Source organism: Euprymna scolopes, chromosome 18, assembly GCF_053919585.1.
Source record: "Euprymna scolopes isolate OS-2025 chromosome 18, ASM5391958v1, whole genome shotgun sequence".
Lineage (NCBI taxonomy): Eukaryota > Metazoa > Mollusca > Cephalopoda > Sepiida > Sepiolidae > Euprymna > Euprymna scolopes.
The window spans coordinates 31,957,051-31,980,233 of NC_136499.1; the positions used below are offsets into that span (position 1 = coordinate 31,957,051).

The 23,183-nt window shown below is 33.2% G+C and overlaps 1 protein-coding gene across 1 annotated transcript in view; it reads left to right on the forward strand.

The window, feature by feature from the left end:
• Positions 1 to 23,183, forward strand: part of LOC145297568 (telomere length regulation protein TEL2 homolog) — a 79,839-nt gene that overhangs the window by 35,957 nt on the left and 20,699 nt on the right. The window contains exons 10-14 of the mRNA XM_080143583.1: positions 1,053 to 1,166; positions 2,028 to 2,119; positions 6,446 to 6,537; positions 10,394 to 10,510; positions 15,654 to 15,725. Coding sequence (XP_079999709.1) covers positions 1,053 to 1,166; positions 2,028 to 2,119; positions 6,446 to 6,537; positions 10,394 to 10,510; positions 15,654 to 15,725 — 487 coding nt within the window. The remainder of the gene's footprint in view (positions 1 to 1,052; positions 1,167 to 2,027; positions 2,120 to 6,445; positions 6,538 to 10,393; positions 10,511 to 15,653; positions 15,726 to 23,183) is intronic.

A 23,183-nucleotide genomic window follows, 5' to 3' on the forward strand; every position in this document is an offset into this window, starting at 1 on the left:
GCTACTATGACCACGTTTTATTGTAATCGCGTCGACGAGAATGGATACAAAATGTATTATGAATTAAAAATAACTAGAAGAACACTCAAGGTTGTATGATAGAGATTTGGACACAAAGGAGAAGAGAAAAGGAAAAATAAAGAATAATTAAAAAATAAATAAAATAACATCGCAGCAAAACGAGAAGTTAAATATAAACACAGGACATGGTGACAAGTAAATTTGTCCCTGATGAAATAAGTAACGTCACGAAAACATGACAGTAATAATGACCAATATTCATAAATTTTAAACTATCACTAAAACTAAAATCTATAGATGACCACACAAAAGTGTACTTTTATATTTGCAAAAATATATGCACATATTAGATGGGCTTTTACAATAATCGGAAAACTAAAAATAACAAAAAAAAATATCAACAACTCTATAGATGAATATTTAAAGATTTAAAAAGAAGCAAAATCAGGAATTTAGAACAGAATCGGTAATTGTAATCAGAGAAAACTATTAAAACTGCTGCATCACTATTACAAACGTAGATAAACAAAATGTAAATGTGGACAAGCAGAAAATACAAAATACAGATTCAAATAAAAAACATGATTATTAGACTAAAGCATTAAATATTTTTATGTTCACATAAAACATTAAATATTTTGTTTCTTTATTCACATAAATTTAAGGTCTTATGTATGGCATGAAAAGAAACTGGAATCTTAGGAAGATCTCTATAATTCCAGTAATTATAAGAACAACTAGACTCATGAAAAAGAATTTAAAAAACTATGTGACAAATATACTCGGTGAACCAAGTGCAAGAGATTCAAACCATTGCACTCAAAGAATGGTCAGAATCTTAAAACAATCTCTTAGTTGGTATATATAAGATAGAAGGTGAACGTTTGGCATCTGGTAGGATGCCCCATCCCCAGCTTGAACAAACTGATAAATTCTTTTTAAAAATCACATCGATATATATCATGTTGACTTCTAATTCTATTTTTACAAATAAAAACATTCAATTTACTAATGTTGATCTCTATTTTAAGTGAATCCTTGTCAATTGATGTTCCTAAGCCATCATCAGTCAACCAGGAAGCTGAGAAAGGAGACGAAGATGTTAACGAAATCAATCCACAATCAAAAGATTATGAACTTGACAGGTTTGTAGATTATCAAATTTAAAATGTTACCTTTTGAAAAATATTGATGTAAGAGTTTAAAAAATACAGTCGTTTTTCTTTCTTGATGGATTTCGATAGAGATAAAGGGTGGAATGATAAAATTATCCTCCTAGAAATGGAATCATGATTCCATTTCCATTTGATGAAAACCAGTTTTCTTTTTTTTGTTGCAGACCATCTACTAGTCGACCAGTTAGTACAAATCTCAAGCGAGATAAGAGCCTTCTATCATATTCTTTTAATAGATGGTCTGCAAAAAAAAAAAAGAAAACCAGTTTTCATCAAACGGAAATGGAATCATGTTGCCTTTTCTAGGGAGACAATTTTATCATTCCGCCTTGTATATCCTATCATTTCCAATCTCTTCATAGATTGTGGTTTTGACTGTAACATTGTATTTTCGCGTGTGGGCCAAAGCCTGCTTTCTCTGTATGAATTATTCTGGCTCAACACTCAGGAGGCCTCTTTAGTTTTGTTTTTTTATTACCATACATTTTAAATATAATATTAAATTATATAAATTTGCAGCAACATAGTTTCACAGGATGATACAAAATTTACCTTCTCTGGAAAGGATAATTTTGACTACGCTCTGAAGGCTTTTAAAATTTTTTTTTTTGTCAATTTTTAAAAAATATTTTGAGAAAAAAGTCATATACAATGGCTTTTAACAGGAATCAAATATTTTCAGTATTTCTTGTAAAAATTTGTTTTCATCATAATATTTCTTTGACTTTTATTTGAAAGAATATTCTATTATTTGTGAAGAAATCTTTTTTTTTTTTTATGAAACTTTTGGAATATTATTTGAAAATAAAATATTTTCAAACTCTATATTAGTGACGATGATGAATTTGAGCCATATGACATGTCAAATGACAAAGAACTTTCCAAAGTGAAAACTCCAAAATATCTACGAGATTGCATGGAAGGTAAGAATTATTTTCTTTACTTTTTTTTTTTTTTCTAGCATTAGTTGCTTTGGTAGATTGATTATTAAAATTGCAGTGTTTATTTAGAATCACACTTAGTTAAAAAAACAAAAATACAGAACAATCTGCATGATGTATGTACTTATCTTGGAATGAAGATATCATATTCCAAAATTATGTAAATTTATCAATTGTTTTTTTTTTTTAAATTAAGAAAATCAAATTTTATGAGTAAGCGAGTTGGAGGCCGGAAGTGGCCATATTGTTTTAAATTTTGCCAAAATTCAAGGGTGATAACTCAATTCGACTACAGAGATTTTGTTTGTATTCAAAATAATTAAAACTGTTTTAATAGCTAAAATTCGTAAAATTTAATTTTCTTAAGAAAAAGTATTTGGTCAATTTACGTGATTTTTGAAATATGATATCTTTGTTCCATAACAAGTATGTACATCATTATGATTTTTCTGTATTTTTGTTTTTTTAATCAAATGTAATTCTAAACGTACACCAAAATTGCTACTGTGAAAATCTTATCTTAAAAAAAAATCATTATAAACATCACATGACAGAATAAAATTAAAAAAGATTTATTAAACCTTTTTCTTCTGGTATATCTGTTTATTGTTAACATGTGACAAATATATTGATATAATAAGCAATATGTGGGACGTTCAATAAGTAATGCCCCTGACCTACCTCCAGTTGTTTTATGTAGTTAAAATTTTGCATGCGCAATGGTTTATATCTCTATGGGTTATGTAGCAAATTACACCTCTGAATTAATTGTGGTTTCTGATTTACAGGTGCTTGAATCAAGTATTAAAGGGATCCAGTTGAGTGCTGTGCAGTGATCCAGTTTTTGTATTTGAAAGGGTATACACTACAGGAAACTTTTGTCTATGAAGACCTATAGTAATGATGCCCCATCATATGACTTTAGAAAACGCTGGCATTGTGAATTCAAACATGACCAGAAAACTGTAAACAGCTCCCAGATCTGGTTGCCTTCCCTTTTTCCATTGATGAGGCATCCGTCAGTCAAGTTGAGGCTGCCATTTTGGAAGATCTACGCGTGACTATTTGTTAAATAGCCTCAGTCGAAATTAGTAGTGTTTGTGGAAACTATCATTCATGACCATTTGCATATAGATTAAATGTCTGCCGGATGGATTCCTAGGTTGCTGACACGTTTTCAGAAGCGAGAGCACATTGAGTGCTCAAGGATGAATTTGAAGATGTATCAAGAAAATGAGTCAAAGTTTTTCAAAAGACTGATTATGTAGAATGAAACTTGGGTCTCACCACTTCCAAAGAAGATAAGAGTTCAGTCGTTCACATGCAAGGTCATATCATGGTTGGAGAACCAACCTGGAGTGTTCTACAAAAACGATCTCCAGAGCTATATTAAACAATGGGAGAAATACATAACTCCGGGTGGTTTATTTGTAGGGAAAGATTAATAACTGCCGAGCTTCATTGCTCTACTGCTATGGGAAGTGGATTAAGGGCATTACTTATTGAACACCCCTTGTATATACCAATGATTTATGGGACAATTGGACATGCATTGGTCATTCTGTCCAACTCATGCATACATTAGTATCAGTGACAAGGAGACAAGACATGAAGTGCGTGTTACAGGCCTAGCCTTTTACCTAAAGAATAATAGATGTAGTATTTGTAAATAATTATATTTAATGTTATCTTTTTTTATTAGTATATTATTTATCCCCTGCTCTCTCAAAAGAAGATTGTAATTTATCCCTGGGAAGAAGGTATCATGACCACAGAAAAGATGCTACACTAACCTCCCCCCCCCCCCAAAAAAAAAAATTGGAGGAAATAATGAGCAATTCCTGAGAAGATGGTATCATGCTAACAGAACAGATACTACATTACTTTCCTGAATTGAGCATTGAAAGATAGAATATTAGTCTTAAATAGTACAATGAATTGCATTGTGATGAACAAGATATTACATTAATAGATTCAGATAGAAACCAAATTTTCATTTGTTCTATCTGCAGAAATCAGGAAGAGTAGACGATGTTGACTAATTTTTCTTGAATTTGGCATCATATTCAGGTGACAGGCATACGCGAAAGCGATCAAGATTTGTGTGTCAGTGTCTTAGTTGGTCCTACCTACGGTGAAAAATTAGTTTGTCCAAGAGCTACATATAGATGATGCCAGAATTGTTCATGGAGTAACTGCTGAGGTTGCTTTGATAGCGTGTTGGATCATATCAACAGAGTTGTTCAGGATCATGTTGGATCATATCGACGGACTCGTTCAGGTGTGGTACTATTGCCTCCCCGGGAGGGTTACTTGGTTGATGAACATCTTGGGAATGCAACCAGCTCTACGGGGAATGAACAATATTCAAACGATAGACACATGCTGGAAACATCAATGAAAATGGGTCAATACATCGTCGGCTATAACTGTCTGGCATATGTTGCATCTTCTGTGGTCATTGCAGGCATCTTCCCATTGTCGGCATTAATGGTATGCTGAAATCGAATACTTGTAGAAAAATAGCAACAAATGTATTTTTATAAAAATATAATTTATTTAAGATTTAACAATCAGGAGCACATTTAGTCAACCCATCGCGTATAGTGCGCAAAGCCTCAACTGTTTTAAAACAATGAAATTATATTTCATTTCTCTCTTTCAATGAAGAAAGGGAGAAAGGGAGTGAATGAGAGAAAGAAAGAGAACGATGCGTTTCACGCAATGTTTTGTTTCTCAATTTATTAATGTCAACATTGTTTAACTTTTATTATGCATTGAATTCATAAACATATGCCAATCTTCGAATGCAACAGTTTTAACCTTTAAGAAAAATATGTCCGCACTGGATATGTGTGTGTAGGTGTGCAGGCCAAGTTAGACACAAGGTTCATTAATAGAGAAGCCCTTAGCTCCCTCAAAATGGGCTACGCCATTGTGCCACACACGACCATATTGGGTCCTATCGACAATTGTTTGGGACCATGCCGGGTTGTGTTGATGCAAGTGATTCGCATCGACAGTATTGTTCATGTTAAGTAAAAGTAAAGAGAAGCGTTCGATTTGTGTTTGTTGTTCAGCTGACTTAATGGTTGTCGCATTCGTACTACCACATGTAATAAGAATATATATATATATATATATATATATATATTATATATTTTAGCGGGGTGGGGGATCCATCTCTCTTCCCTCATGAAGTTACACTCTTGTTATCCATTTTGTAAAACGGTTGTCTATAAAAATGCATTCTTTGGTTGTCAGTCTTGGATTATTCATCTCTGCCATTCCTGGGGCATGATTTTCAATCTGAATAGACGCACACAAATGTACATTTCTAAAGGGCAGGTCAATGAAATCTACATGGGTAAGATATATTCATACGAACTGCTTTGCCTAACAATTTGGTATCAACAATCAATTGAAGGACAATTTAAACAACTACTTGTAAACTTGTAGCAACGGCACTACAAACAACAACAGCAATGACTGCAACAAGATGCCATTCACAAGATTTGGAATCTATGCTTGACTTCTAAGCTGGGCTTTGATTCGTGCAAACATTTAACTTTGTTTCTGGTTTGCTCAATCAAAAGCAATCTCTAATACGAGCAAAGATTAGTTCCAGAGTTGATAAAAGGGAGCACCCACTACTTTCTTCTTTTTTCACCACAAGATGGTGCCGCTATCTCATTCTTCGATGGCACTCTGTTTAATCCCCAAACTCACTGTAACAATGGCTCTGATGTCAACAAGGCTCCTAAATGTAAACTTAATGACACACACATGCACCTACATACACACAGCCTGACACAAAGGGAGAAGGTAATGAGCACTCCCTATTATCAATTCTGAACACCAGTCTACTTGCATTAGAGATTGCTTTTGATTGGGCAAACCAAAAATGAAGTTAAATGTATACACCAATCAGAGCCCAGCTTAGGAGCAAACATAGATTCAAATATTGTGAATAGCACTGCTGTTGTTCTTGTTGTCAGTATCACTGCTACAAAAGTTGAGAAAGAGACACTGATTTCTAATCTTGCACTAGGCATGAGCAATCTTAATATGACTTCAAAAACTGGAGATTCGTTTCTTACCATGACCAATATAGTTTAAGGACAATAATTTAAATTGATCCAAGGGAAATAACTCTGAATATACTTAGTCGTGACTTATTTTACTACCATTTAATTTATTTTTACTCTTCAACTATTCTCAATTTTGTTTGACAATGAAAATACAATTGCTGTACTCTTTATTTACTTACATGGGCATTTTTTTAGTTTCTCTTGTTTATTGTTTTAGGATTAATCAACACTGAAGATGTTGATCGAGTTGAGGTTTGTCTTACTGTTGCTGAAGATCTTATTCGTTCAAGTCCGCATGGGTTAGAAGAGGTAAGTTTTGTATTACAACTATCATCATCTGATAGCCTATCAGCATGTATATAAGTAGAATAATAGCTCTTACCTAAACATACATTTGGTTTTGTTAAGTTGGGTTTTTCTAATGCATAGTTATATATTATATGATAATCTATAACTGTCTCCCATTGGTTGGTTTACCCATCAGGCCACCCATCTAAAAGACATAATTCAAAGCTTACTTTCTCTTTTTTTGGTCTGATTGGCAATGTTAGCCCTTTTCTTTTCCTTTTCATTCTGACCACTGATGTGATAATATGTGGTCAGTAGTTGATAAATTCAGACCACTTCTGTTTGATGTGTTTTTGAGACATATAGTAAGTTTCCTCTATCTAGTTCTATTCATATGTTTTTTATTGTTTGTCTCCAGTTGGGCCTATAAAAAAATTTTTTCAAGAAAAATCTTTATGATGTACGTGCCTGTCACCACATGATGTCATATTCCAAAAATCACGTAAATCAATCAAGTAGTTTTTTTTTTTTTTTATATTTAAAAAAATCAAATATGACACATTTTATCAAAGAATTTCTGGACGTCATCTTAATTTGAAATGATACACTGCTAGCGACACCTGTCAGGAATGTAGGATCAACAAGGGAAGACAATCGACTTCCCCCTCTTATTTTTGATCCAGATAAATCGATCCAACTCTAATAAATATATATATATATATATGGAGGTCGTTCCAAAAGTAAGGCAAGCCTCCTATTTTTTAATTAAAAAACTAAAACATTGAAGAGCTATGGAGACGGGAGTGGTACCATTAAAACGAGTGACCTTTTGTGCTCCAGAATTCTGTCATCACAATTCTCAATGCACTTTTTCTAGCGATGGGGTGGTAGCTGTACATAGGCATCCAGTGCATACTTTGTCACCCACATCTCTGTCACCACTCTGAAATCAAGAAACCTATCTCCTAACATCAACTGCATCAGCTTTATGTATATTCAACAGGTGCTGATGAATCTTGATTGGTTCAATTTTTGTGACAGGAGGAATTCAGTGATGCATCTCTGCTTCTAATGCACATCCATGATGGGTTGCTTTCTGAGAGTCTCACACCATCAATGCCTACAACAGAGAGATGAAACTTTGCAATCCCCTCTGATCCATTCAAGCAAAATAAAAAAAAAAAAGAAGGCATTACTTTTGGAACATCCCTCGTATATTAAATCCCTGAAATAGTTTTTCATGGTAAACAACTGATGATCCCTATAATAGGACTAGCATAAATTCTTGGAAGTAAACTAAAGCAGTGATTGGAAAGGATTAATTGACTTATAAGCAAAGTAGTTTTCCAATGAAATTACTTGGGATTAAAAGTTTTTGTTTTTATATAGTTTTAAAAGTTTGGAAAACTTCCAAGACTATTGATTGAGATTGTCAGACTGACTTCCTCATCTTGGTTGTAATCGTCACAACGTTTCGGCCGTTTTGCCCTCTGGCCTTCATCAGGTGTTTTGTATCGAACTGGGGAACCGTTTGTTAGGAGTCTCGAACCTAACCCTTTATTATTATTACGGGGGTACCGTGTTCGGACTTCAGCTAGGCTCTGGGACATAGTTGCTGATTCTCTGTTTTGAATGTTACTTTTTACTGCCTTCGTTCAGGATTGAACTCCGCACCTTTGGGTAACTGTAAACTTTGATACAACGTCTAGGACCACTCGGCCATGTGTCACTAGTGACACATGGCCGAGTGGTCCTAGACGTTGTATCAAAGTCTAGGACCACTCGGTCGAGTGGTCCTAGACGGTGTATCAAAGTCTAGGACCACTCGGCCGTGTGTTACTATCTCAAAAATACAGACAATTACTTTCCAAGACTATTGTTATTGTTATTTGCATGGCAAGTGCTCAACTAAACTTCAATCTACAAAACATTCACTACAAACACTCATCTAGCTACAATCCAGGCCAGCAATTTCCCCCACTCATTATCTATATCTATATCTAAATCTAAACAGAAATTCCATGAACAAAGTTTCTTACCTAGAACTGTCCATCTGTGGAGCATTATACCATGGGTCTGCTTTTCCAACTGATTACAACATGGTCATTTCCAAGTTAAATGTAGATAATTTCTTGTTAAGCCGTCCCCTTAAATAATCAAATTCTACTGATCATTACACTGTTGTTTCATTGACCACATTACACTTAGTTACTTATCCTTGAGTGGCTTTCAGACCTTGATAAGTGCTGACTCCTGTGTAAAAAAACTCTATCTATCATATATATATGAATAATATATAATTATAATTAAATAATAATTAATCTTTTATACCTACAGACACTAGTGTTTCATGCTTATGCAATCATCAGTGTTGGATGACAATTCCTGTTGGCTAGGGGATTCAAACCCAGCCACAGAACCACTTTTGACTCCATTTTCAAAGCCTCTACCTCCAGGCCATCAAACAATTGCCACGAGAATGAAAGGAATTAATAACTAATAAACGCTCAATTCGGATGTATATATATATATATATATATATATATATATATATATATATATATATTTAGCCAGTAGAGTTTAGTTTCCTAGAAGTACATCCAATGAAACATATGTCTACCAAAGAGTGCTCAATGAGTGAACAGAGCAGGTATATTAAATTTATTTATACAAACATTAATTCTTGGCTTGAAGACATAATCCCCAATGCGGGTGATTACAGAAACATGTATGCACATATGTAGCCATCAATGTTTGTATAAATAAATTTAATATATATATATATATATATATATATATATATATATATATATATATATATATATGAAATAAAATGGAGGTGGAAGGACCTGGTTACTCACGATTTATGCAGGCTTCTTCAAGAGGGATGGTCATTGAAGAAGCCCGCATAAATCGGGCGAAACGTTGAGTATCCAGGTCCTTCCACTTCCATTTTATTTCATATCGTCGGATTTAATCCAGCTCAACAATCATATATATATATATATTTATTTTTATTTTAAAAAAAATATAGCGTATTACATTTTAAAATTGTTAATATTTCAGACAATGTGATCACATTTCCATTACGGCATCATAGAGAAGTTCATGGCATCTTCATACATTGATATTGGTCTCTGAATGACAGTGATCTACACTAATGTATTCAGTCTGCTGATAAATCCCATCCACCAGATTTACACTTCCTTACTCAATCATATGAACCGAGTTACTTACACCGTGATATCTGTAATGCAGATGACAAAATAGACACATACTTAAAGAGTTTGCTCTTCATTGCCTGCCTACTACCGCTTTTTTTTTTTTTTTTTTTTTTTTTTTGCACTCACAATTTTCCTTTTTTTAAATTTTTTCTCAACCAACACCCTTACACACACCTCCACTTTCTTTTCCACCTTAGCGTCATGGGTTCAAGCCTGCCTGCCTACTACAATATTTTTTTCTCTCAACACACACCTACAAACACCTGGGCAACACTGGGCACCCATGCTAGTCAACAATAAATGTCGGGTTTTTTTTCAGATCGAAATGACCTGGTGCTACTAGATCAGGCTGTACGAAGATACTGACTTCCTGATCTAAAATGACCAAATAATAATGTTATTGCTTTTTTTTCTTTCCTTTTTGCAAAACTCAGTCAATAATTTTTCTCCAAACAATATGAATAAATATTTGAAAATATAAGCATAAAACTTGTTTTTCGAAAGTATTGGATTTAACATTAAATAACCTGAAAAGGGTTGATATGCCATAAAACAAAACCACCAAACAATGAAATTCGATGGAAATGTCATTAACTGTAAATAAAAATGTTGTCAAAAGTTTATAACTTTTGTTTATCTTTTTTTTTTCTTAGGTTGCTGTTGAGTTTTCTCGGATTCTCCTGCATTTGACCAATATCTCCTCCTGTACTGGCTTAATAGAAAGCCGATTTCGAGCTCTGGTTGCCATTACAGTATTATGTCCCATTGAGGTGAGTTCAAAGAAAATAAAAAATTTGCATCATAGTCTTAATAATTTCAACTAATGTTATTCACTATCATCTTGAACTGTTTTTTTTTTTTTTTTTTTTTTTTTTTTTGCAAGCATCCAGATAAACATACAGTAGAACCCTAGGATACGGTGGCCCTAGGATACATTTTTTTTCAGGTTACGATGTGGAATACAATGTTTTTCCGGACCCTGGTTGCAGTATTTGCCCCCTGACTTACAGTGTTATTTATAATGTTATTTGATTATATACATGTGTATTATATACTATACTGTATTTTGTTACTAATTTTTAATGCCGTATCCGGGGGTGCTACTGTATATAGATTAATAGAAGAATATCATTCCAGGATAAGTAAAATTAATTCCCTAAACGAAATAGTTTTATGTCCCCCTTTCTGAGGATTAAAATTAAGGTATTCTGTAAATTATGTAGGATCTAAAATGGTCTGCTTCTTCAGTGTGAACCCTTGTTTTCAAGAAGTCATCATTTTTTCAAAGAGCCTAACCAATTTCTTGGGTAGTCTTCTTTTCTTAGCTAAATATTTTTTAACATTGCAAGTTCACTGTTTGTAGCATGCATCTATGCATATCTACAAAACATGCCACATTGTATAGTATTCTGTATGTTTATCTGGATTCTACTAAACCTTATGTCTAGAAGACTTATTTCAAATTTGATCCAAATCCATTACATGATTTTCATTCTAAAATATCTGCAAAAATTTTAAAACTTTTTTTAAAGTTAAAGCTTAATCTGAAGTGATGAAAAATGATAAGGTAGAAAATTAATGGAAAGTTTTCGAAGACAATTAGTGAAAATTAAGTTTTGCTAAATGGACCAAAGATTTTCAGTTTTCAGACAATATTTACTTCCCTTTTGTTCTACAGAGTGAAATAATAAAATTGTCGCCCAAAGAAAACAATATTACAGTTTTATTTTAAAACTTTTATTGAAAAAATCAATTCAGGTAGCTTGATTATGTTGTACAGCTGACATCTATTCAATGTAGCTGCTTTGATACGAGTCTGGAATTGGGAGCATGTCTTTTCCACAAGCACCAGCAATCAGGCTGGATTTGGTGTTGTGGGAGGTCATGTTGGTGATGTTCTCGATGTATGACAGAACAAAGTAGTCCAGCGGGTTCAGGTCAGGGAGGAGGGGGACAAGGAGAGAAGGGTACAAAGTTATAGCACTCCTTCTGAAGCCAAACCTGGGTCTCTTTGGACTTATGGGCTGGCGCCAAGTCCTGCTGCTAAACCCAAAGTTTGCTAGTGGCCACCTGATTGCACCAGAGAATCACCACACTCTTTAGCACATCCAGGTACACTTTGGTGTTGATTTTTAAGCCGACTTTGAAGATGTGAGGTGGCATGATGTGGCCCTCAATTGAAACCACACCAAAGACCATAACCATGGCTGGAAACTTTGTCCCTGTTATTCATAGCAATCCACTGATGCATGTTGAAGGTGTTAGCAATGGTCTTTTTGTCATAACTTGGATCGGTAGAGAGCATGAGTTGTACAGTGATGCATCTCCGATCCTACTCGTTGAATATTGTGTCACTTTCAGACATAATAGAAGGCTCCTATCACTCTTGGGATTTGTACACAACTGGTCAACTAGTAGATGGTCTGCAACAAAAAAAGAAAACCGGTGTTCATCTAATGGAAATGGAATCATGTTGTCTTTTATATAGCAACAATTTTATCGTTCCATCTTGTAATTTAAACTCTTTTGTTTCTTTTCTTGTTTTTCAAAACTCAATTTTCATTGTCTTCGAAAACTATTTTCATTAATAATGAATTTCTACTTTATTGTTTTTTGTAATTTTTGTATATGTTCATTACTATGACATGGTTAAGTTTTTTTTTTTTTTCTTTTTTTTTTTTACACAGTGGTCACCACTTATCAAGGCCCGGAAGCCACTCAGGGATAAGGGTTATTGCAAGTACATTACGTTAGTGTGGAGATTTGATGAAGTGTTTACTTAAGGGGGGGGTTCATTAAGAATTTGTTAACGTTGGACTTGAACACATCCAAGTTGTAGTCAGGTGGGAAGCAGGCAGACGGAACAGAGTTCCACAGGCGTGCTGTTCTAAGAAAGAAGCTTTTTTCATGGAATCCACGTTTTGATTTAGGCACAGATAAAGAGTGGGGGAAATTTTTCACAGTGGATTCAGCTAGATGGGTGTTTTTCATGAAAGATTGGCGAGGGGGGGACCAGAGATTGGAGTTCAGATGAGCACCTGCCATGGAAATAACGATAAAACAAGGATAGGCTCGCAACGTCTCTTCTGTGGGAGAGAGGTTGCAAGGTAGAGAAAAGGGCATCCCCCACTAAGCCACGAAGTCTATTTTGTACTCTGTCAAGGCAAGATAGGCTGTTTTTAGCAGCTCCTGCCCACATATGGCAGCAGTATTCCATCCTTGGACGTACTTGGCTTTTATATAGATAGAGAATTGCATCAGTAGTGAGATATCTGCTGGAGCGGTAGAAGGATCCCACCATCTTTCCAGCGACCTTGGCAGCAGACTTGATGTACGTGTTCCATTTCAGATCAGGAGTAAAGGTCAAACCCAGAAGCTTGTCAAAACACGGGGCCTCTCCCAGACGAGAGCCATCCATCCCAATTGATGCCAGATGAGGATCAGAGCGTTGATGATGTAAGGCTAGGAGTTTGGTGATACGATTAGTTTTACTTGAAATTCAATATTTCGATTTTTGAATTTTGCTATTATAATGAAGAAAAACCCAAATGTTTTTCTAATAATCAATCTCAAATATTTATTAACAATATTTTGTGGTAAGTTTTATTAAAAGAATTGTTTTTTTTTTTTTAAATTATTTTATAAATTATGTTGAATATATTCAAGAATACAAGTCTTTGAATACTATCAAATTTGATGCTTCCTTAACCAATCTTGGCAATGTAAAGTATGTCAGAAGTAGATAAGTTTGTTTGCTTCTTTCTGCTATATTCCTAATGTTTATATATGTAAACATATGTATTCAAACGATAAGGTAGAAAATTAATTATTAATGAAAACAGTTATTAAAAAAAATTAGCAAAAATTAAGTCTTGCTAAATTGACCAAAGATTTTCAGTTTCCAGAAAATATTTACCTCCCTTTTGTTATGATTGGAACTCTCCAGTTTCTTTTTTAAAAGGAGTAGATAAGTTTGCTTGCTTCTTTCTTCTATATTCCCAATGGTTATATATGTTGAGGGACTGAATGTCGGTGGCAATCGACCCTACAACTAAAAGTTGACACAAGCAAGAAGAAGACAAAAAAAACGACAATGGCAAAGAAGAGATTACAAATGCAGTAGATACCGTCGTGAACGAATATGAATCTGTTCAGGTTTATTTTTCAAAAAGAAACTGAATGATGGTAAGAGTGTTACAGGGAAGGGTTGTCCCCTTCCCATGTAAATAAGAAGAATATTAGATAAGTGAAAATGAGATTAGGATAAGCCTAGAATCGAACCCTGTAGGCAAAGTTAAGAAATGGAACTTAGAAATTAAGTCTATTGTTAATTCTTTTAGAAATTTGAATATTAAATATGTCAGTAAAAGAATGAACAATGTGAATTAAATCATATTGTTTAAAATAGGTTAGATTAGAATTGAGGATTCTTTTGTTTGTCAGGGGTGTGTTTGGACAAACATGTAAAGCCATGTGAAATTGGTCATTTTGAAAAACACACTTCTGACGTCATAGATCAGGGAAATTCTCAGTATAGGATCTAAGAGTTAGTTAGTCAAGACAGTTGAGAGTCAGTCAGTTGTCAGTTGATCCCTTGGAAACGAAAAAAGAACATTTAGACTATGTAAATCCAAATCAGATGAATAAAGAAGTTATCATTATTTTGTAACTGTCGTTTTGTGTCATCCTTCATCACGAACGAAAGGTAATTGTGTTTATCATCTTATAATGAACATTGTAAACCCTTCCAAGTTATGTGGCCCATCTCCTCCATCACAAGTAATGTCTATAAATGCTTCCTCTCTCTCTTCTGTGTTACGAACGGTGCATCATATCACCCTCTCCTCTAATATGCGTTAAAAGAACTGTAATATAAATGTCTTCTCTCCCTCATCATCACTATCGTTATGTCTGTATTACATGAGTCCTGTTATATATGTCCCCCAATATGAACTCTGCATCATCTATATAATATATACCCCTGCTATTCAACAGGAGGTCTCAGGCTGAGGGTTGGAGTCCAGCTGGTGTTTGATCTGGCACACCTACAAGGTCATCGCTAGTCGCTACAGGAAACACGTGCTGGCTTGAGAAGCTGGGCTACTGGGAATCAAGCGCGTCGACAGCAAGTGATCACTGCAGCTGCTACTGGGTTCGGTCGTTGTCGGGGAGGTAGTCTAAACTGTTCTTCATGGATATGGCAGCTGCTGCTGCTGAGTTGGGTCGGGCTGTTGATGGGCCCAACCTCGCCGTGTGGTGATCTAGCTGCGACTGACTGCTTGTTGAAAAAAAAACCGCTGTATTTATACTCATCCGGTGGATGTAGTTGTAGACACTGTGACTTTGCAGGACTGGTCGTCATTTTTTATTCTTGATTTGTGTGTGTTTTTGTGTCTTTAAAATGCTGTAGGGAGTCATCTGTTTGAAGTTTATATTCATGTGTCATATCAAATTGAAGCTGGGAAAGTTGTGAATATTATTCTAGCGAGAATTGTACTGTTCAGAGTTCCATGGAATAATTATTCACGTCGAAGTACTTGTCAAAGGGCCGTCAGCTGTGGTTTTTACGTTTTGAATTGGATCCTTTTTTGGTGAGCGGTTTCCTTTGGTGGAAACCGCAACATACATGTAAACATATGTTTAAAGGCATTTTTTCACAAGAGCCAACAAAACAAAAAAGGGTCGAAAAAATAAATATACAACAAATAAATGTTACCAAAGGCAAGATAAGTTAGCTTTCAACCTATTTGGATAAGTTTTTTGTGTATTAACATATTTTAAAGCATTTTTTGGTTCAAAAGAAATGTGTCCACTCGGAACAAAAAAAATGGTGACCATAAGTATTCCAATCCAATCTAATAAATAGTTATAACTTTAATATACTGTAATGTACTTCTTTTTTATCATCCACAGGCAACAACTTATTTAACAGAACAAATCTATGCTAGGAATTATAACATCAGACAACGTCTTGATATACTTGAGGTAAGACTAAAAGATTTATTCTTCTCTGGGTAATTTTAACTATTTTGTAAAGAAAATAACAATTACTGCTTGTTTTGATTAATGTATGATATGGCAATTCAAAATAAACTAACAGGAAAACTATTGGCGCTTCTACAGAATTGGAATGAGATTTTCGGAGATCGTAAAGTTTAATTTCACATGAAAACAATGGTATCTACGTATTCCTCATATTTTTAAGATGATCATATCCAAAAATTATGAAAATTGATCAGGTAGAAAATTTTTTATTAAAGAAAATAAGAAATAGAATTTGATGAAAATGATTGTAAAACACAGAGTTCAACAGGGAGGTAATTTTCTGTTCGAATTAAACAAAGATGGCAGCAATTTTTCACCTGCTAACACAATTAAAGTTGTTTTGTTTAATAATTCAGTAATATTCAGGTAATTTTGACTGCATAATTTGGAAGCTACCATTGTAACTTATTAGAATTGACAAAAAAATCAGTTGAAACCATTGTTTTTTATCTGAAAACTCCATTTATCGACAACAGAATCTTGTCCCAATAATGTAGAAGCACCAAACTATTTGATATCTTTATGTATCAGGCAAAAAAGATTTATGTATACCAAAAATTACAGAAAATTATCGAGTAGATTTTTAGTCTTTCTTACTTTTTTAGATAAGGATTGATTAATAATTTGGATTCTCCGGACTACTGTTCTTATTTTCAGCATTATTTTTACAACGTTTCGGTCGATGTACCTCCCCCCCCCATGCTCTTCAGATGTATCTTGTTGAACTTGGGAATTTGCTCAGAATTTTGAATGGAACCCTTCTACCTAGTCATGGCTGACGAAACGAGAGCATGCTACTTGCATGGATTGAATAAAGGGTTGCATGCGAATTTAAAAGTTCAGTAGAAAGACTCCCGAGTTCGGCAAGATACACCTGAAGAGGGTCAGAAGTTACATCGACCACAACATTGTGTAAATAACTCTCAAGACGAGAAGAGTGGTCCAAAGAATTCAAATAATATAAATAGAATTTTAGTAATAAATAAAATTAATTTTTTACTCATATTTCTGAGTATATGTTGAAGCGACTTTTAAGCCAGCATACCATAGAAGATTATCTTTGTTCTTCTAATATGAAAATGCTATACAGTTTTGTGGTTTGAAGTTTCTTGAAAATAGAATAATAAGAAACATTAAAAATCTACTCAATAATTTTCTGTAATTTTTGGTATACATAAATCTTTTTTGCCTGATACATAAAGATATCAAATAGTTTGGTGCTTCTACATTATTGGGACAAGATTCTGTTGTCGATAAATGGAGTTTTCAGATAAAAAACAATGGTTTCAACTGATTTTTTTGTCAATTCTAATAAGTTACAATAGTAGCTTCCAAATTATGCAGTCAAAATTACCTGAATATTACTGAATTATTTAACAAAACTACTATAATTGTGTTAGCAGGTGAAAAATTGCTGCCATCTTTGTTTAATTTGAACAGAAAATTACCTCCCTGTTGAACTCTGTGTTTTACAATCATTTTCATCAAATTCTATTTCTTATTTTCTTTAATAAAAAATTTTCTACCTGATCAATTTTCATAATTTTTGGATATGATCATCTTAAAAATATGAGGAATACGTAGATACCATTGTTTTCATGTGAAATTAAACTTTACGATCTCCGAAAATCTCATTTGAAATAAAACAAAATTAATTTACTATTTTGGATAATTTCTATCATTCGGACTACTATTCTCATATCGAGTCTTATTCTCACAACGTTTCGGCTGATGAAACCTTCGATCTTCTTCAGATGTATCTTGTTAGACTCAGAAATTTTTCTGTCTAACTCTGGAAACTGTGGAAGTTTCAACGGAATCATTCATTTAATCTAGAGGTTGGGTAGCATGCTTTTGTTCTATCAACCATGTCCAAGTATAATTCTTAAGTAATTTGCAGTTGTGTTCTTAGTATCGTCCACATTGAGGATTGAACCTTCAAAGTTCAGAAATGTGTCAGAACTAAAATTTTACTTAGTACTGTGTCCATTACACCACAAGTTCAAGATATACTTGCAAAATTTTGGTGTACGCACACTTATGGCTGATGTGTAAATATATCAAATAGTTTTCCTGTTATTTTATTTTGAATTAATATATTTCACTTATACATTAATCAAAACTGTCTTTGAATTTTTTATATTAATTCATCAAACTTTGGTCAGTTTGTCTTCTTGACTTGGTCTGTTGATTTGACTCTGTTTGAATAGCAGGAATCTTCTTAGACTGAGTCAATTTTTTTTTATTTTTGTTTCCAGTCCAGAGTTCCCTTGTTTTTTTTTTCACAGAGCTGGAATCTCTTCATTAAAAATCAACTTTGTATTTTATGTCATCAAGGTGGAGTGGAAAGTAAATTACATATGCAATGTGTGAATGTATTTGTTTGCAAGATTATTGTCTAAGAAAAAATAACCTCATAATTTAGTTGTTTTTTTTTTCAATTTATCCATTAAACAGTGATCAGTTTGTCTTCCATATTGAAGAGGGACTCATTTGTAAATGAATTATATTTTTTATTTGGGAATAAACAAATCAAAGTGTAGTATCTGTTTTACCCTCTCTGAGTAGGGGGAATCTTCCCAGTTTAATTTATTTTATTCAAATATTGTGAACTTTTATCCTCATCTTCTAGTTGCTGTTTCACGACGTTTCGGCCAGTTATTCCTCTGGCCTTCGTCAGGTGATTAACCGCGAAGGGACAGGAACGTTGAATCTCCAAACTGTATCCATAGCAATTACTGCCTTCCGTAGTTGTCGTTTCACCACGGTTTGACCAACTAATCCTCTGACCGACTTTGGGTGGGATAGAAACCACTACCTTCATACAATGCTCATCTGGAATCAAAGATATACTGTATCTCTATCCACTATGCCACATTGCGGTTAACCACTTGACGAAAGCCAGAGTTGGCCGAAATGTCATGAAACAACAATACAATAGTCCACAAATAATTAAATAAAATAAATTATATAAATTACTCATCTCAAAAAGAATTCCAAGTTAATTAAATAATACTTCCTAGGTTAGTTCACCTTTTTTTAGAGCTGGAATCTTCACATTAAAACCTGATGTTGTATTTAATGTCACCAAGGTTGAGTGGAAAGTAAATTCATTGTGTGGACATATTTGTTCGCGAGATTTCTGTCGAAGAAAAAATAATGCAGTTGTTTCATTTTTTTATTTTTTTTTTTACTCTGTTGATTTCACTCATAAATTCCTTGTGATCCTGTACTTTATGTTGTAGTTGGATCTGTTGGTGTCTCATTCCACTACATCTCATACACAGAACTTCAAGAGGTTGTAGTCAGTCAAGTAAGGTGAAAGGTGAAATGATCCAAAGTTTCACTACCTTGCTCAGAGCATGGATGTATTCAACCTGAGGCTTACAGGGAAGAAGTAGCCTAATCTCACTTTCCACAGCAAACTTTGGCCTCTGACACCGTCAGATTATTGATCATATGTTTCTCTCTTGGAATCTACAGTTTTAGGCCATATCTGACCATGATTGCTCATTACGATACCTGCAACCATAGCAACATTTTTGAGACATTGTATTATTATACAGTGATTATCTGCAACTTCACCTTTCACACACAAAAAGATTTCTCTCTGTTGTTTTTATTGCATTATGGTCCTGCCCAAACACTTAAAATGTGTTGCATGTTCATCTATTCAGCTTTTGAAAACCATGCAGTGTGAAACAATGCACATGTCAGTGCATCCACTATATTATTATATTCATGACTGCAGGCATCTTTCCTTGCTTGAACTGCTTTGGTCAACTGATATATTTGCCATAAATTAGTATGCATACAAATATTGCAAAACTCGACATACCCTTGTATTATTTTGAGTAAAAATTCCATGTTGGCTCGGGCTTAACTGGAAGCTGACGTAAACCACCAGAATACGCCAAACGCTGATCAAATTTTAAAATGCTAGGAAACAAAAAAATAACAATTTCTCAGGTAGTAATTACAATGAAGAAATAAATAATGGAAAAACAATAAAAGAAAATATAAAAAATAAATAATGGAAAAACAATAAAACAAAATATAAGAAATAAATAATGGAAAAACAATAAAACAAAATATAAAAAATAAATAATGGAAAAACAATAAAACAAAATATAAAAAATAAATAATGGAAAAACAATAAAACAAAATATAAAAAATAAATAATGAAAAAACAATAAAACAAAATATAAGAAATAAATAATGAAAAAACAATAAAACAAAATATAAAAAATAAATAATGGAAAAACAATAAAACAAAATATAAAAAATAAATAATGGAAAAACAATAAAACAAAATATAAAAAATAAATAATGGAAAAACAATAAAACAAAATATAAAAAATAAATAATGGAAAAACAATAAAACAAAATATAAGAAATAAATAATGGAAAAACAATAAAACAAAATATAAAAAATAAATAATGGAAAAACAATAAAACAAAATATAAGAAATAAATAATGGAAAAACAATAAAACAAAATATAAAAAATAAATAATGGAAAAACAATAAAACAAAATATAAAAAATAAATAATGAAAAAACAATAAAACAAAATATAAGAAATAAATAATGAAAAACAATAAAACAAAATATAAAAAATAAATAATGGAAAAACAATAAAACAAAATATAAAAAATAAATAATGGAAAAACAATAAAACAAAATATAAAAAATAAATAATGGAAAAACAATAAAACAAAATATAAAAAATAAATAATGGAAAAACAATAAAACAAAATATAAGAAATAAATAATGGAAAAACAATAAAACAAAATATAAAAAATGAATAATGGAAAAACAATAAAACAAAATATAAAAAATAAATAATGGAAAAACAATAAAACAAAATATAAAAAATAAATAATGGAAAAACAATAAAACAAAATATAAAAAATAAATAATGGAAAAACAATAAAACAAAATATAAAAAATAAATAATGGAAAAACAATAAAACAAAATATAAGAAATAAATAATGGAAAAACAATAAAACAAAATATAAGAAATAAATAATGGAAAAACAATAAAACAAAATATAAGAAATAAATAATGGAAAAACAATAAAACAAAATATAAAAAATGAATAATGGAAAAACAATAAAGCAAAATATAAGAAATGAATAATGGAAAAACAATAAAGCAAAATATAAGAAATAAATAATGGAAAAACAATAAAACAAAATATAAGAAATAAATAATGGAAAACAATAAAACAAAATATAAAAAATGAATAATGGAAAAACAATAAAACAAAATATAAAAAATAAATAATGGAAAAACAATAAAACAAAATATAAAAAATAAATAATGGAAAAACAATAAAACAAAATATAAGAAATAAATAATGGAAAAACAATAAAACAAAATATAAAAAATAAATAATGGAAAAACAAAACAAAATATAAGAAATAAATAATGGAAAAAAAAATAAAACAAAATATAAGAAATAAATAATGGAAAAACAATAAAACAAAATATAAGAAATAAATAATGGAAAAACAATAAAACAAAATATAAGAAATAAATAATGGAAAAACAATAAAACAAAATATAAAAAATAAATAATGGAAAAACAATAAAACAGCGGACAGACGCCACGCTAGGCGACCTGAAAATCATCCCTGCTCAGGTGCATGCTATCATAAAAAACCTTGACACTTCCAAAGCATGTGGACCCGACCTCATCCCAGCTGTGCTATTAAAAAAGTGCTCAGCCGAAGTAGCTCCAGTTCTCTCCAAACTCTACAACAAATGCCTAAATGAATCTTGCTTTCCAAGCTGTTGGAAAACTGCTTCTGTAGTACCAGTATTCAAGAATTCTGGCGAAAGGACTGACCCATTAAATTATCGCCCTATTAGCCTCCTCCCACTTTTTGCCAAAATATTTGAGACCTTAATTAACCATGCTCTAGTCCAGCACCTTACAGATGCTAAACTTCTGACCGACCGTCAATATGGATTTAGACAAGCCCGTTCCACGGCAGACATCCTCACTGTAATCTCTGAACGCATATACCATTCACTGGACAAAGCGGGAGAGGGAAGAGCGGTAGCTCTAGATATATCTAAGGCTTTTGACAGGGTATGGCATGAGGGTCTCCTCAGGAAGATTAGATCTTACGGTATCACTGGTAGAATACTTAACGTAATTAAATCCTTCTTAGATAAGAGAAAAATCCAGGTTGTCCTCGACGGTCGTACATCTAAACAATATGATATAAATGCGGGAGTGCCCCAAGGATCTATCCTGGGACCTCTGCTGTTCCTGATATTCATAAATGACCTCCCCGACAAGATTGCCTCTGAGATGGGGATATATGCTGATGACACCACACTCTATAGCAGGCACGACAGGAAAACAAACGAACATATATCTAAAGTAATGGCAGAAACACTAGAGGATGACCTCCAATCAGTAGTGGAATGGGGACAAAAATGGATGGTAACGTTCAATGCCACCAAGACAAAACTGGTTTCATTCAATAATTACAAGAAACCTTCTCTACCACCTATAGCAATGGCCAACAACTCTTTATCTGAGAGTACGTCTCTCAAGCTCCTTGGCCTAACGTTCACTGGAAACATGAGTTGGAACAGTTACATCGAGGGCATTGCCAGGGCCGCTGCAAGGAAGGTGGGCTCTCTCTACCGTGCTAGAAAACTTTTAACACCCGAAAGTATCCTGTACCTCTATAAGGCCACTATTCGCCCATGTATGGAGTATTGCTGTCATATTTGGGCCGGTGCATCGGCTACTTGTCTCTCGCTCCTTGACAGGGTTCAAAAGAGAGTCGCAAATCTGATAGGCCCTAAACTGGCATCAAAACTTCAGCCTCTGTCCCATCGTCGAAACGTTGCATCCCTCTGCCTGTTCTACAAGTATTATAATGGTGAATGCTCTGAAGAACTGCAAGCACTTGTGCCCCCACGACGTGAACACCCTCGACAGACCCGACAAGCTGCAAAATCCCACCCCCACACTGTAGAGATCCCTAGATGTAAAAGATCCTTCTACTCCAGTAGTTTCTTCCCCAGAACTGCTAGACTTTGGAATTCCATTCCGGGTCACTGCTTCCCCAACTGTACTGACATGCATAAGTTCAAGTGCAACGTGAACCAACATCTCGCTGCCCTAATCCCTACATAGTACCCCAGTAGATGTTTCCCCTGATAGTAGCCCCCTACACCAAAGTGGCAATGTGCCTTGTTTGGGGTGAAAATGTAATAAAAAAAAAAAAATTTAAAAAAAAAAAAGAAGTTTTATGAATAAGTAAAAAAAAAAATTTTGTTTTAAAGAAATTGAAACATTTTATTTTTTAGGGTTGGGTTGGAATAATTAAATTTGTGTGTGATTGTAAATTAAATATTTTTCCTCCCAA